This window comes from Anas acuta, chromosome 1 (genome assembly GCF_963932015.1).
Source record: "Anas acuta chromosome 1, bAnaAcu1.1, whole genome shotgun sequence".
In the NCBI taxonomy this organism is placed as follows: Eukaryota; Metazoa; Chordata; class Aves; order Anseriformes; family Anatidae; genus Anas; species Anas acuta.
This window is the reverse complement of record NC_088979.1, coordinates 3447703-3462945: the sequence shown is the minus strand read 5'-3', so window position 1 is coordinate 3462945 and position 15243 is coordinate 3447703. Positions and strand designations below refer to the sequence as shown.

Genomic DNA, 15243 nt, shown 5'->3' with positions numbered 1-15243 from the left:
GCATGGGTGGGTGATTCTCAGCTAGAAGGGAGGAGACACGCTTAGACTCCAGACCTCCTTTGCCCAACAGAGGCCAGTGCCTTAGGGCCGAGCAAAACCAACAACTCTTACTTGATGTGGTTGTCTGTAAGCTGCTTCAGGGTCTGGCAGTAGATTTCATCCTTCAGAGGCTCAGCTTTCAAGGCACCTTCAAATATTTGGTCTGTCAGCTCATTGACTGAGCGGGTCCTTTTGGATGGGTAGTCACCCATGTACTTCAGCACTGGTGGGAGGCAGGAGTCAAGGATCAGCTAAGCGGGAGGTTTGGAGAAGCCTTTCTGTTGATGATGTGATAAAAGACATCCCACATTTGACTACAGACGTGTCTGTAATTTGGTGGAGGGGGCACTGTGGTAAGGCTTTAAATTTATTTAGGAGATGTCCAGCGAGCCCTCTCTCTTCTTCATGCATCATCTCAGTTTGGAAAGAACCACTTTGGTGTTGGGATGTAGGCCTAGGAAAGCTCTGTGACTACTGTGTTCCCTGATCACATACAGTGGTGCCACTGTAAAAGACCAAATTTTCAGCTGGTGTCATGAGGCAGAGCTCTGCAGACAGCACTGGAGCTGTGGTAACATAAACCAAACGATGACCACTTCACCATATAGTACCTATTCTGCATGACAACAGGTCACAGTATTCTGAATAAACGTGTTTGACACAGAAAAATCACTGAAAGGAGAATGATAAAATTGCAGACGTTCTTAATTTTTACCAGTCCTTTTAGTTCCTACTACTGCTATTATTTGCTGCTGGGAGGAAAACTGTAGCAGCAGTAACAGTGGTAGCATCAGTACCAGGTTTGTACCAACAGAACTGTTCAAACTAAAGTCTGGATCCTAGAGCAAAACCCCACCAAAATACAAAGGCGACTCTCACAGGTTGGGATTATATTTGTATTTAGCTTCTTTCTCCCATGCTGTCTTTATTCTGCCAGGAAATTGATACTCAGTCATCAGACCCTGTCCCTGAGGCCATGAGGACGAGTTTGCAACCATAATGGTCATAAAGGTCTATGCCCTTCTACAGCAGATGCATCCTGGAGAGCTGAAACAAGCCAAAGCAGAACTGTTGAGTTAACCACTAAGCAATGTGCACCTGCAAGACTGAGTAACTTGATCCCAAGACCTTGCTTATTGAGAAGTACAGACAGCCCTCAGATCTCAAGGATGTTCAAATACAGATTTTGGGATCATACCCATCTCCAAGTCCATGCCATGGTCCCAAAGCCCTTATGAGGGACCAGAAACCTTTCTATGGGCTTTACTTGGGTCTCTGAAGAGCCTGCTCAGCCCTTTGCTTGTTGCCCCTGTTGCCCAAGGGCTGCCCCAGGCAGTGGAAGGATATCAATGAAGGCCATGCAGGCTTCTTGGGACAGCTCCTCGCTCCCCAGGATCTTCTTCAGCAACGGCTGTTTGATGGGCTCACGGGTGTAACACCACAGCTTGTCCTTCCCACGGCTCTTGGTGATCATGACCCTGCTCAGGGTGTGCTTGGGTGGTGGCCTGATGGCAAAGGCAAAGCAAAAGGAAAGACGGAGAGGTTACAGGGACTGTGTATAACAAGTGCTTCACCTGGTTGCTCACAACACCAGAATAAAGAACTCTTACACCAAGTGGCTACTCACAGTTTTATAGAGTATCCATCTCTAGTTCTACCCAAAGATAGCCATTTTTTCCTTTCCTAGGGCTCAGAAAAGTCTCTTTTGGACCCTACCCACCACTGACATCCAAGAAAATTTTTCTATCAAAAAAAAAAGCTTCTACCCACAATAGGAACAGTGATGGCAGTGGCTGGTGAGAGAGATGGGCAGCAACAATGAAAGAATATTGCCCAGTAGAACAAAACCACCAGGGTGAAGACATCCCTTAGGACTTGGTCTGTCTCCATGGACTGCCAAACCCTCTGAACGGGAGCAAGAGTTTTTTGATCAGTCTGGTAAGCTGCATTCAGCAGTGGTGCATGCTTTGGAGCTGAGAGGAAAATGTCCCCATCTAATTCACCTGCTGCCTACATGGTATCAGGCTGGGTATGGGATCACTGGGAAGGAAAACTAGACCTCTAAGCACAGCCTCCCACATAACGTCAAATTTCACACCTTTAAACCTCTGCTGAGAAAATTAAGGAATCCCTCATAAAACCTTGTCTGTGGAAAATTTATAACCCATATACCATGTTCCAAACTGGAGGCTGCGGTTGTATAGAATCACACAAAGAGATATTTAGAGTCTTTTTTCCAGCAGCCAAAAAATTCCTGATTCCCAAGCTACTTGGAGATGATTCCTACTCCTGTTTTTTTTTTTTTGAAATAGATGAAAAAAGTCACCTAAAATAATCATAGGAAAATTCCTCCAATGTGTATGGCTTCACCCTCTCCTCACTGTCTGAAATTGCCATCTGGGAGGTTCTGATAACGTCTTGTCGTTGGTCAGGGGTCATCGTGACGAGTGCCTGTGGGATGAAAAGTTCTCTGTCACCTAATATGTTTCATATATATATTAATATATATTTGAATTGATATGAAGCATCCAGAGAAGGGAAGCAGATACAAAATGAAAAGACTATCTGTGAGTGAGTAAGAGTAACCCACTAATTCCAGTTAATAGGCAGTAAGTACTGTGCAGCTGTCATTTCTCTGTGCCATTCTCAGTCACTAACACAAAGAATAATATTTCCATCATGTGGATCATTTCCTAATGAGGAGAATGTGTTTTGGATCCTACAGCTCCATATGTGAATGTAATGGCTTCCTCTAACCCCAAATACAGTGGAAATTAATCAGGCCAGCTGGAGGGTGTTGCAGGGTTCATGGATATTTCAAGCCATAAGTCTTCAAAGTGAAAAGATCAGAGGAAAGGCTGAGACACTACTAGAACAGACCACTTCTCACTTGGACAACTTGCCACATCTCTGCCACACAGGTTTCCACATTATTGTCAGGAAGCCACTGGCTAGATCTAAGCTCTCCAGGAAGGCTCTGCCCTCCTCGGGCTTTGTATCAAGCTCTGCTGTGTGTAAGACAACTCACCACGATCTCCAGGGGAGGCATGGTGACTGTTGGCAAGACGTAGACAGAATCTGTTGGGAAATCCCCTCTCTGCTTGGTCCGTTCATTGAACCCGTTAGCCCACCCCGAGTTCATCACGTGTTCTCCTGTGTCCTGGTCAAGAACTATGAGGTCTCCTTTCAGGAAGCTGAGGAACCCAGATTCTTCTCCCACTGCAATAAAAACAACCATTAGTATTTTTATTTTTTATTTTTTTTCCCCAAATCCCTTTGGAAAAACTAATATGCCTACATGCTTGCCACTGGATCGGACTACTGACTTACCAGGGTTTGGGTTGTCTTGGAGAGTGACCACATACTTGGATCTTTTCCTTAGTCCTTCAAGGAAGGTCACCACGAGGTCCCGGATATCCTCTGCATTGTTGGAGGTGAAAGTGTATTCATCTCCTTTAATGGTGGCCAAGGTGAAACTCTGTCCTTGCAGCTTTCCCCCTCTGGGATATGTTTTTAGAGAAGATATAAACAGGAAATATAATGGGCTCAAGAGGCAAAGCCTGGGAAAAGACTGCTTTAGGGTAAGATCACCAGCTAAAGTTATCCTTCCTTACCTGCTGCTTGACACAGCTGTGATCTCTGGGAAAGAGAGTTCTAAGAGAACCTGCTCCTGTTCATCCACAAAGTACACCCCTGTCCAGTTGACAGCTACAATCACATCATTTTTAGGGAGGCTTGGCCCTGGTTTGAAGTCAAGACAAACAATCAGTTCAGGAGGGGTCTTATGATATAAAATATTGTGTGTATTTCAAAGGAAAATGCAATGTTAAAAAAACATTTATTTTTAGTATGAAAGATAGTGGCAGAATCATAGACTGAGCCATTGCTAATCAGGATGCACCAAAAAATAATGTATCTAAAACAGACCACATAGATGGCCCATTAGGTCTTATTGTCTGTGAAGTTCCTAACTCTTCTTCCTTTTGCCTTTGACTATCCCATGCTCCAGGGATGGGCTCTACTGACTCACCTGAGAATTTGAAGGCTTCGTAAAACCGAGAAAACAGCAAAGGCCACTTGAAACGTGCAAAATCCACCACCTCTTCTTTGACTTTTTTGGGGTCTGTCCTCTTCTGAGTATAAATTCCCTACCAACAAAGCAAACCACAACCAACATGAAGCACAAATCCAGTTATATCTAGGAAGAGAGCAAAACTACATTGAAACTCATCCAATCCATGCCATCTAAAGATCTTGGAATCAATATTAATTTATATCTTGATGATGTTAAGGGCCAAGCAAAATCCTACAGGAACAAGTGATAAGTTGGACAAAGTCCTAGAAAAAAATTTGGTTCCCACTTGAGGAAATAATTTGCCTTTGACAAATCTGGGCAAGAATCTAGAGTGACAAGTCTGGGTGGGATTAATCTCAACTAACTTTGGGTTTCCCTAATATGGGTGCCTGACTTTCAGCCTGGCAGTCCTTTAGCTGGAAATAGATGGCCCTTAAACATAGGCAGCTAGCTTCATTTAGGATGCTTTCAGAAACTTGAGACTTCTCTAACTGGCTGACAGGTGGCTGGTGGACGACCTGCAAGATCCAGGCCTTTCTGGACCAGGAACAGCCCAAGCACCTATGTTTAGTCAATTGAATTGTGACCCTGGGTTTCCACTGCCAAAACCGGGAGGTGAGACCCAAGCAAACATGGAGATGCTTGCATTTCAGGGTCTTAATCTGAAGCTGGCCCCTGCCTTTTAGTGAGTGCCAGTCCTCACACCTGCATGACCAACCTTCACGGTGATAATGAGGTATGGGAAGTGGGTGTTTGATTAATCTGCAGGAGGGTGTCACAGATAGACACCAGGGATGTTTTACACAACATCTGGCACAATAAGGTCTCAGTACTGGGACACGAGACACCACTGTACTGAAAAGAGTAACACCACAGTCCTGTCTATCAGGAATGAAACCCCAGAGATGTCATTTTCCTTCTCACAGTGAATCTCTGCAGGTTGTCTTCTCCTGTCAGACCTTGCATTGAAAGTAGACATAATGCTGAATATTAGTGCAAAATCTTCCCTTTTCCCTTTGCTTTAGCTTCAGGCAAGTCTAAGAGCTGAGCTACAGAATCTGATGTGTGTTTAGAAGGCACATGATGCTATGGAAGCTACTTGGCCCTTGCCAGGTGATGTATTGTCCCACCTTTTTATGTGCAGCTATAATGAGCTGAGCCCATTTCTCCACCGTTTTCGAAGCTGTGATCTCTCTGTCCGGGATGTAGGATGGAATTAGGTTTAGAAGTCTTTCCAGTACCATTTCTGACCCGTAGTCCACGTAGTACTGCTGAGAAGCCAGTTCTGCCAGATCTTCTTCCTGTGGGAATCAAACAAGCCAACTCAATCCTGCTACCAGGCCACTCACCACAACATCCATCCTCAAGGAGTCCTCTGTAGGGGAAGAATTTCCTTTCAGTAGAATTTCACCAGTGCGTTGCACATCCAAAATTCAGGAAATTGATCAGTATGCTCACTATGAGTGAGCTATAACACATTCAGTGATCAGCACAATGCAAGGCACTGTAGTGTGTGAACATGATTTACCCTGTCTTTCCTTGAAATTCAGTCTGCTTCTGATGTCTGCAACATCAGTTGCCTGCAGCAGTGGGTGATTTTGCTATTGTAATCAGAGTTAGTGGTTGCAAACTGTGTGCATCCATGAATTTGAAACTTGAGAAGCCCAGCAAACGAAGCACCTGTGCATAATGCAAAATGGTAAATTGTTCCTTTGGTTCAGCTGCATTCCAAGCACTTTGGGATGAAATAATAGAGCTACTGAGATAATAATAGCACAGGGAGATGAGGAGCAAGAGAAAAAGTTCCTGCAATATGGATGGGAAAAGATGCTTCAGTTCCCAGGGTGCCTGGACTCTACTGGTCCACAGGAGAACAAGTGGGTTATGAGGAAGAGGGGTATCTTCAATTTGACACCTGGATGATTTTGAACACAAAAAAAAATATGTTACGGACACTGTCAGAGATTTTGATGTTTCTTGAGATGCTTATTTCAGTGACACTGGAATAATTCTGTAAGCTCACAGAGACTTTTTTGGCATAGGTTTCTGCTGCCAATGTCCCTCAATATTGGATATTGGGAGTATTCCTGTGTTTATATTGCGTAGCACAGGTCTGAGTATCCTGAAAAGCCTGTCTTAGGTCTAAAGCTTAGCAGGATTCACCAAACAAGATCCTGCCGTGTACTCCTGATTGGGTTAAAGGGTTTCTGTAACCCTCCAAACTGAGCCTGATGGATGAGGTGGCCATTCAGTCTCTCACCGAAAGTCAACAGGAGAGGGTGCTCATGTAGCACATGGGAGAGTCTGGTATATTCCCAGCCAAGAGGATCTGATTCCTGCAGCTCCTGTTTCCTAAGTGCACACCATAATACCTAGTCTTAGTAGGTGATCATGGAGGAAGATTTCTCATCCCCTTTGGTGGAGCGTACTTTGCCATGCCAAGGATATAAATTGGACAAGACTGGAAGCTACTGAGGACACTCACCTTGTCACACCGATACTCCCCAAACTTCACCCCTCGGACAATCTGTTGGTAAATGAGATTGGTGGCCACGTTGTCCTCACTCGGATTGTGCCAGGGGGTGAAGATCTCCTTCCTGAAGAAGAGCCGCCACGGTGCGTTGCGCTCCTGTGCTCCTTGTTCTTTGGCATACTGCTCACACTGAGACACAGCATCCATCACATGGTCATTGCCACTCCCCAGCGAAGAGACCTAGTCAGGGCACAGGAAAAAGGTGGAATTCATCTAAAGGCTGATATCTCTACGTAGAGATATCTATGTCCAAGGCACTTCTGGAAGCCTCTAGCCCAACCTCCTGCTCGGAGTAGGAGGTTGAAGAATCATCTTTGATGAATCAAAGAATCATCTTTGATTCAGGTTGCTCCATGCCTTCTCCTGTTAATAATTTCTGAATATCTCCAAGGAGGGGGATTTCACAGTCTCTCTGCAACACTGCTGTGGTGTATGACTGTTACTGTGAAAATCCTGCTGGCCTCTGCACAGTAGACGTGTTTCTTCCTGGCCTTTTGGCTTGCCATCTGCAGCGTCCTTCTTTCTGCCCTCTGGAAGGTGCGTAACAGCAAGGGGAACCTCCCTTTTCTTATATAGAGCTAGTCAGGATCAAAAAAATAAAACATACCTTGTCAAAAAGTGCGATGTAAAGTGAAAAGCCAAATCGGTCCTTCAGGCTGATTTTGTCGGCCAAAGAATTGCAGAGCTCTTTAGCAGTCGTTGCAGAGTCTGTCAGCAGCGTTTTTGTTGTCCCATCCATAAACGTGACAGGCAGCATGATCGGTTTCTTGGACTTGGTTGCCTAATGGGGTTAAAGCCAGACTTTATGAAAGTATGCAAATTTCAACCCCATCTAGACTATTTACCTATGTAGTCTTCCCCCCAGCAAGTGGTAACTGTTTTCTAATTCCTGGATGCAGTGACTGACTACATTTCAATGCTTCCATAATGTACTTCTCAACAGGATAATGTATGGTCAGCCACTGGAAGCACGAGGAAATCTCCTTTTTTTGTATATGATATATTCAGCCATTGAAGTGTCTAATCTAGTAAATCCAAGCATGCTCAGGAATGCTCCTGGGCACTGAAGCACAATTGTCTATGCTAGTAAAGCAGCACAGAAAATGAGTATATATTGCATAAACTGGGCTTGTTCCAACTATAGCTGTCCCTGAGCATGCTTGGGCAGCTGTGATGCCCAGGGCCCATTCTTAGAAGATGGTTTGCCTGCATCCTTCATCTGGAAGAATTCCTAGCATACACGGGGGCTTGCTCAATGCCAGCTGGCCTCAGTGCCCGAGAACATTCTTGCATACGTTTAATTTACAAGTATTGATGTTGGCAAAGGGCATGATCTTCAATATGCACTGGGGCATGTGAGGGGAATGCAGTATTTTGGAAACACCTGACAATTCTGGAGAGAAATAGGCTTTTCTTTTTTTTTTTTTTTTATCACGCTGCTTTCTGTCCTGCCAGAGATGTGGTTCTTGTGATAGCAAAAGGCTCCAACCCTCAGCCCCAGCTGCCTGGGGAGGGGATGGAGGGGCTCATACCTGCAGTTCCAGCCAGCTGGGTGGCTGTGTCCTTGTCCCATTGGCAAACGTCCTCCGCAGCCTCTCTTCACAATAGGGAGCATAACCAGGGGGGCCTCCGTTGATAAAGTTCCTTAAATACTGTTTGCAGCAGGGAACACTTTGGTTAGACCATCAGCTCGAGGAGCCAAACATTTGCAAAGGTTATAAAGCAAATATTTATTGGAGAAAAGCCCTCTGGGACTGCTAAATGCACGGATACCACTCAAGCTCAGGGCTTTCCTAAACCACATTGCTGGAAGCTGAGAGAAGGTAAGACACTCTGCACCCTTGCCTTGTTCTTACACTATGCATTTCTGGCCTCGATGGATATAAGATACAGGGCTAGACACCTTTTTGATCAAAGCCAGTGCAGCAGATTTTATGTTCTCATATTGCTGCCACTGATTTCAATCTCTAGAAAGTATTTTGAAGATGTATCATAAAATGCTATTGAATGTAGGCCAGAATGATAGGAGCAAATAGAAAAACAAAACAAAACACCAAAAACACTACAAATAATGATCAGGAAAACTGTAAGCAAATGTCACTCAGAACATTTACCTGCCAATTGAAAAGGTACTTCACAGTTACATCAAACAGATGCTTCCTTAGTCAGATTTTTAACTGTATTTTAAAAGACTCTAAACAAGAATTCGAAGCACTTCACCATATGTTAAAAATACAATCGCATTGTTGTACAGAAAGATAAATCCAGTGACTTCTACAATATGAGAGAGACACTCAAAAATATTACATAAATACATTGGCCAAACATGTAGCTAAGACTAAGAGTTCTGTAAATCATATCTTTTAGAGAAACTTTATAGCTCTCTGAATGATAACACAGCTGTTCCTTGGGTAGCACAGACTCTCCTTTATAACACTGACACTCTATAAATAATATTGGTAGAGAAACAGACATCTCCATCAATCATAACTTACAGAGATACTCTTAAATAGATAGGTAAAAGAAGCAGGCTATATGGGTAGGAGCTGTTGCAAATGATTGCAAGCAGTCAATGCAGTGTAAAAGTGTAGTTTTAATTATTCTGCTAATAATGCTTGTATTTATATATATTTTTGTATATCTATTTTTTTGGGGTGGAACCTTCCCACCAAAGTCCATTATTAATTTTTAAAAAAAGGTACAAAGAACAAGAGTATATGAGAGATAATGTGTATTGGCCTGTGCTTAGCAGATGATAAAGGTTTCTAATAGGATCCAAAGCATGCCCTTCATATTTAGGAACAGAAAAATGTATGTAAACCTGCCTCATTAAACTAAATCCTTCTCAAAATGTTCAGTCCTAATTGACGTATTTCAGAGTTGTAGAATGGTTTGAAATTCAGCATCTTTTTTTTTTTTTTTTTCCATAACGTTGCTGTTATTAAAGTTAAACCCAAAATAAAAGGATTAGGAAAAATGTAACCAGGAATCTGGTACAACATCCACAGTACATTTCCACTGCATGGCAGACTATAGAAAGAAATGCTAACAGATATTTACCTTTATATGCTTTTTCTTCTATTATAACAGTGGATAACTGCTACTAAAAGATTCAGGCATTAATTAGAAAATAGGTGAGGTTAACAAAACATCTTTTCTTAACTGGCTGATAATGCTTGGTTATCATCATTCAGCTGTAGCTATTGCAAGGTTAAAGCAGTCATCAGTAAACTTGTGGTAAATCAGAATTTGGCCAACTACTAACCCCTTTAAAAAGGGTACTGATAGATTAAAAGCATGACAGTAAGTTCTGATGCTGACATGGTGTTTGTCTCCCAGTCCATAACAAGCTGAACTAGGTGGCCTGGGCTAATGTAGCTTTGACATGAAGAATTTACTAAACACCAGAAATTTTTTGACTATTCCTCTGCTTTTTACAAAACAAAAAAAGTATGCTGTTGGGAGGCAGAACCAACATTTCATTGGGAGAAAGTTTTATTTTGAAACATAACATCTTAAGGTGGAAGTCCCTCCCACTGGTGTCCCTCTGGATTAATGCAGAGGCCTCAGAGGAGCTCCAAGACATGGCCCAGGTCACTGCCTATGTGTTGCTGTTTGCAAAACTGGAGCTTAGAAAGGCAAACCACAGCGTGTGTGACTGCAGGGGGTGTTCATGTGCATACCCCAGGAGCCTCGGTCACCACAGGCTGCCCATGGGAACAGAAACTCTCTTGGTAGGAGATTCAGAGTGAGACCCTGGCTTGTGGTCTCAGAATTGCCCCCTAGAGAAGCCCTCTCTCTCCACATAGTATAAAAAGGAGGCAAGTGTCTGAAATTAGATGGTATGAATACTCCCTTTTGTCCCCAGCAGCCCAAAGTGCAAAAAAGGGCTGATCTTCTGCCCAAGATGAATAAGAGTACAATTAGCAAAACCTTCCCTAAAGCTTTTGGGAATATTGCCATGTATTTCAGCACGGACCAGGACTTTGGGCAGAGGTACATGCCTGAGGCTTCAAAGCTGCTCATAAATTATTTCAGAGAAGTGCTTCACTCACCTAAAATAATTTTCCATTATTAAAGATTTAAATTCACACAATCTCCTGTGACATACTTTCTCAGATCTCATTTCCAGACATAATTTCATTTTCTGCCACTTTGCCAGTGATTTATCTGTGTTATTAGATTTCATACTGGCAGGGCCTGGGGATGAAGAAGGGATTTCTATTCTTGGCTTTGGCTTTTTCAGTCCTGAGGACCTGATCTGATATCTATGGAAACTAATGGAACACCTTTATCTCCAGCGGGCCTGGGAGCAGGTCCAGGCTCCAACATTCAAAGATCCGAGGGGGACAAAGGAAGTCTTGTCATGTCATGGCAAAGTGAAGACAAAGAGCTGAGCCCTTTGCGCTGAACCAGCCAAATTCTTAGTCATGGGATTAACTTGAGCGGCCCTGTGGGTGTTCATCAGACTTGAGGTGTATAAATCATGTGGAAGGCAGGCTGTTCAAATCTAGGAACAAAACATGGACTTTGCCCAAGAAAAAAAAAGAAAATCCTTAAGAAAAAAAAAATATTTTCAATGGTGTTAAGCCACTTATCTCCCACTGACTTCAGTCCAGATGATCCACACTGCTTCTGAAGATACATTGCATAGAATGAGAGAATCATAGAATCTGTCAGGAGGAAAAGACCCTGAAGATCATCAGGTCCAACCAGCACCCAACACTACCAAGTCCACCTCTAAACCATGTCCCTAAGCGCCACATCCACATGTCTCTTAAATACCTCCAGGGATGGTGACTCCACCACTACCCTGGGCAGCCAGTTCCAATGCCTAACTATTCTTTCCATTAAGAAATTCTTCCTGATATCTGACCTAAACCTGCCCTGGTGCAACTTGAGGCTGTTTCCTTGTGTCTGATCTCTTGTCACCTGAGAAAAGAGGCTGATGTCTACAACCTTCTTTCAGGTAGCTGTATAGAGCAATGAGGTCTCCCCTTAGCATCTATTTCATCTCCTGTGTGTCTGTTTAAAGAATTAGACGATTTCAGTATGACACATTGTGGGGCAAGTTGTAGTATGCAGAAAGCTATGCAAACATGCCTTGAGGTAAGTTAAACCAGTCCTTTTCTATGTGCAATTTTTTATATTAAGTTGTATTTATAATTTGCCACATAGTACTGTTCTTTGACAAATTAGAGGACATGCGTAAGGTTATACTGGCACAGTGAACAGAAGCTTGACTGAATGCATAGACCTTTGAATGTGAGAAATGGGAGAAGTGTGGCCATTCTAGGTGTACAAATTCCACTTGTGACCTCTGATAATCCGGTTCCTGAGCAGAAATCACCTAATCAATTTTGTTCTTCTAGAGCGCAGGAGGCATCATCTGAATTTGTTGCCTACTCTCCCTTTAGAGTCACTGGAAAGAAAGAGTCATTTCTTAGGAGTAATTCATCTGACTAACTTTAGACATTGATCTTGGGATCATACACATTTTTCTTCCTGATTAGGGACTTTATATCATCGTCATTCCTGACAGAGCTGAAGACCAGGATGCTTTTCACTGTCAAACCCAAGAGAAAAGCTGGTCACAAGGATGGAAAAGAAAACGTATCAGCAGGTAGTACCTAAGATAAATATCATCTACAATTTACCTTTACAAACTTCTCAGAAGGAGCAAAACATCCCACACAGAGGGACATCAGGATCCAACCCCTGGCGTGGCTACTTTTGGATGGGTTCTGGGTCAGCTGTTTGCAGATTTGACAGTAGATTTCATCCCTGCAATAAGAATAAAGATAGAACATTAGAGTTGACAAGGTGATGTTTTTCAGTGTGAGCAGACAGAGCCAGACCCTGCCTGCATGTGATACTTAAAGGTTCCTTTTGGAATTGCAAGGATATCAATTTAACTATCCTAACAATGGTCACTCTGGTCATTGCACTGTCTCTAAAATGCCATCCTTCACCAGTTCGGTAATGTCAACTGAATTTTCCCTGAGCTTCAGATAAGATTTTCCACAGTTGACTAACAATTCTTAGAGAAAAGAGGAGTAAAAGGCAGGGGCAAGGTTCAGGTCTTTGAATGTCACCTCTGGAAAATGGAGTCTATCTTATAAAGATGGAGTCTTTCTTACAAAGGTTTCTCAGTGATATCAAGAGAATATCCTAAACTAAATTTCAGAGAAAGCCACCAGCTGGGAGTTCTCATTTGCTGGCTGTTACTCTTAAGACACCTGAACTTGCTTTGTGGAAGAGTTGGGAACTAAAAACTCCAGCAGAGGTCAAGGTTTGTCCAGCTCTTACATATGAACAGACGTTCTCTGATACATTGACGGGTATCTCAGTTTGGGAATTAACATCCACTTTTGACTTTAAACTTTATTCTCCACATGCAAAATGAGAGATAACAGTACTTCCTCATCTATATGTGAGGCAGCAAAAACTAGTCAGCCAGCCTGTTATGTTGACAAACCCCATGGAAAAGCCCACAAGTAAGCTACTAGGACTGCCTGCAGAGCAGACTTTATGCAGAAATGTATGATTTCCTGGTGAAGTGGGAAGATAAAATGAAATGGATTCCATTAAAACGCACACACATAAATGGACGAAAACAAAGATATGCAGTCATCCTTAATTTGGTACTTGTTAATTTTTCAAATGCTTAATTTAGCAACTGGAATAAATTTGAATTTTTCACTTCTGTGCCATTAAAATATTCATAGGAACAAAAGAGGTCTAAATGGTGAAACTGAAAACAAAGGGTGGTGAACAGCAAGAGTGAGCCTTAATAAACCAATCCAGCAGCTACTAGCACTTTCAGAAGCCTTTGAATCCCTCTGTGTGGTCTTTTAATCAGGCCTGAGATAAACACTAAGGAACGTGACCCAGCCCAACCCACGTCATACAACACAACCAGGAAAATGAGAGCTTTGCAGAGCTGCACACACCATCAACATCAATTGGACGAGAATAGCTCAATGAAGAAGGAACGAAACGAACGGCATGTTTATGCCTTTGTCCTGATTTCTAACCTTAATGCTGGCCTGAGGATGCCATTACCAATAATGAAATGGAGCTTCTCCAGGTTGGAGGTGGGCCGGTCTTCGAGCATGCTATTACCTTGGAGCGTGGACTCCCCGTCATGAAGTCTCTTTGTCACCTGCCAACCAGACACATTGCTCTCGTTTAGTACAGCCAGCTGCTACGGCCCCCCACCCCACCCCAGGTGTGGTGTGCTCCCCCAGGAGGACTCCTCCACCTGCTAGGAAGGGTCTCAGAAGTTCTTCAGTCTAGCACATTACCAGTGATGGGAGGTTGTGGCTTTGTTGGCTTTAATTGCATTCTGGTGAAGCTGAAAATGGTTCTGCCTAGTCACACTCCCCCCTGCTTGGTCTCTGCCTGGGTTTTCTACAGTGGTACCCTTGTAATTCAGCACTGGGCTGGACCCACAGTTGGGAGAGGGCCACCAAGGGTCATTGGAACAACCCCAGCTTATTGCCAAGGATGGCCTGTCCTTTCAACTCCATCTTATTAAAAAAAAAACTTAAAACACTAACAAAATGGACCCCCTCCCCGTGCTAATGACGCAGCCAAGAGCACATAAGCATGGTGCTTTTTGTGCAGACAGGGTTGGCATTCATCCACCTACCAGCTCTCTGTCTCAGCTAGTCAACCCATTCTTCATTTAGGGCCACTGGGGAGAGATGAGAAATTCTGGAGTGCATTCAGAGCCACATTAGGATACGATGGATTGGCTTCTGTTTCTCTCCACTGACTCTAAAGGGAAGGAGGGTGACTACCTCAGAGAGATCTTCATGCTGTCAAGCAGCTACCGCCAGGTGAGATGGTGCCTGCTCTGGAAGTGGACACATGGCAGTGTCTAAAAGAAGGCTGAATTCACGCCTTTGCCTTGCTCTTACCCCTGTCCAAAGGATTTTTTGCTCCTCAGTCTTTTGGGGTGGTATTTTCTAAAGCTCTCAGCTTGGACTAACTGCTCCCATAGGGAAATTTGCACTGAAGAAGGCAGAGGCAGAGTGCGGGTGAGCGCTTTTGGATACCCCACCTCTGCTACCTACACCCCAGAGGAGGGCAGGAAACTAAAAGCAGGGGTAACATTCAGACCATCACAAGTGGTGAGAGGTATCGGCAGCTGGATGGAGGGCTGTGAGAGAGGGGAGGGGAGGTGCTGGATGGATGGAGAACGGGAGCCGAGGGGAGGCCGGCGCGAGGTGCAGACTCAAGGAGACATGGGAAGCCAACCTTTCCCCTTAAACACTCCTTAAATCTTTCAGGCAGAGAGACAGGTAGCGCCAAACCCAGAGGAGGGCTGGTTCTATGTTGTCTAGGGAAAAGCAGAAGAGAGTCAGAGAGGGCTGCAGACAATCCAACGGCACTTGTGCTGCCAGGCGGCCAAGCGTCTCCTCTCACCTCCTCCGTCAGTTTGGATTTCTTCTTGAGGGTTAGGGAGACCAGTTTGTGCCGCACACTGTTCTTCTTGTGCCCATCAATGTGAGTACTCTGCAAAGCAAGAGGCATGGAGTGCAATGTTGTGAGATGCAGAGCCCTGCTGAGTAAGTCCTAAGATGAAGTC

The 15243-nt window shown here is 43.8% G+C and overlaps 1 protein-coding gene across 4 annotated transcripts in view; it reads right to left on the bottom strand.

Moving 5' to 3' along the window:
- The window catches only part of MYO7A (myosin VIIA), an 88828-nt gene that overhangs the window by 8535 nt on the left and 65050 nt on the right, over positions 1–15243 (bottom strand). For 3 of the 4 annotated variants that reach the window (XM_068696548.1, XM_068696632.1, XM_068696712.1), the window contains 14 exons: positions 15081–15170; positions 13685–13812; positions 12305–12431; positions 8180–8299; positions 7255–7428; positions 6600–6827; positions 5245–5415; positions 4070–4187; positions 3654–3780; positions 3370–3539; positions 3068–3258; positions 2366–2490; positions 1387–1544; positions 112–265 (listed from right to left, as the gene is read on the bottom strand). In XM_068696548.1, the coding sequence (XP_068552649.1) occupies positions 112–265; positions 1387–1544; positions 2366–2490; positions 3068–3258; positions 3370–3539; positions 3654–3780; positions 4070–4187; positions 5245–5415; positions 6600–6827; positions 7255–7428; positions 8180–8299; positions 12305–12431; positions 13685–13812; positions 15081–15170 (2081 nt within the window). Of the gene's footprint in view, positions 1–111; positions 266–1386; positions 1545–2365; positions 2491–3067; positions 3259–3369; positions 3540–3653; positions 3781–4069; positions 4188–5244; positions 5416–6599; positions 6828–7254; positions 7429–8179; positions 8300–12304; positions 12432–13684; positions 13813–14912; positions 15171–15243 lie in introns of all 4 variants that reach the window. The other variant, XM_068696501.1, reaches the window with a different exon arrangement.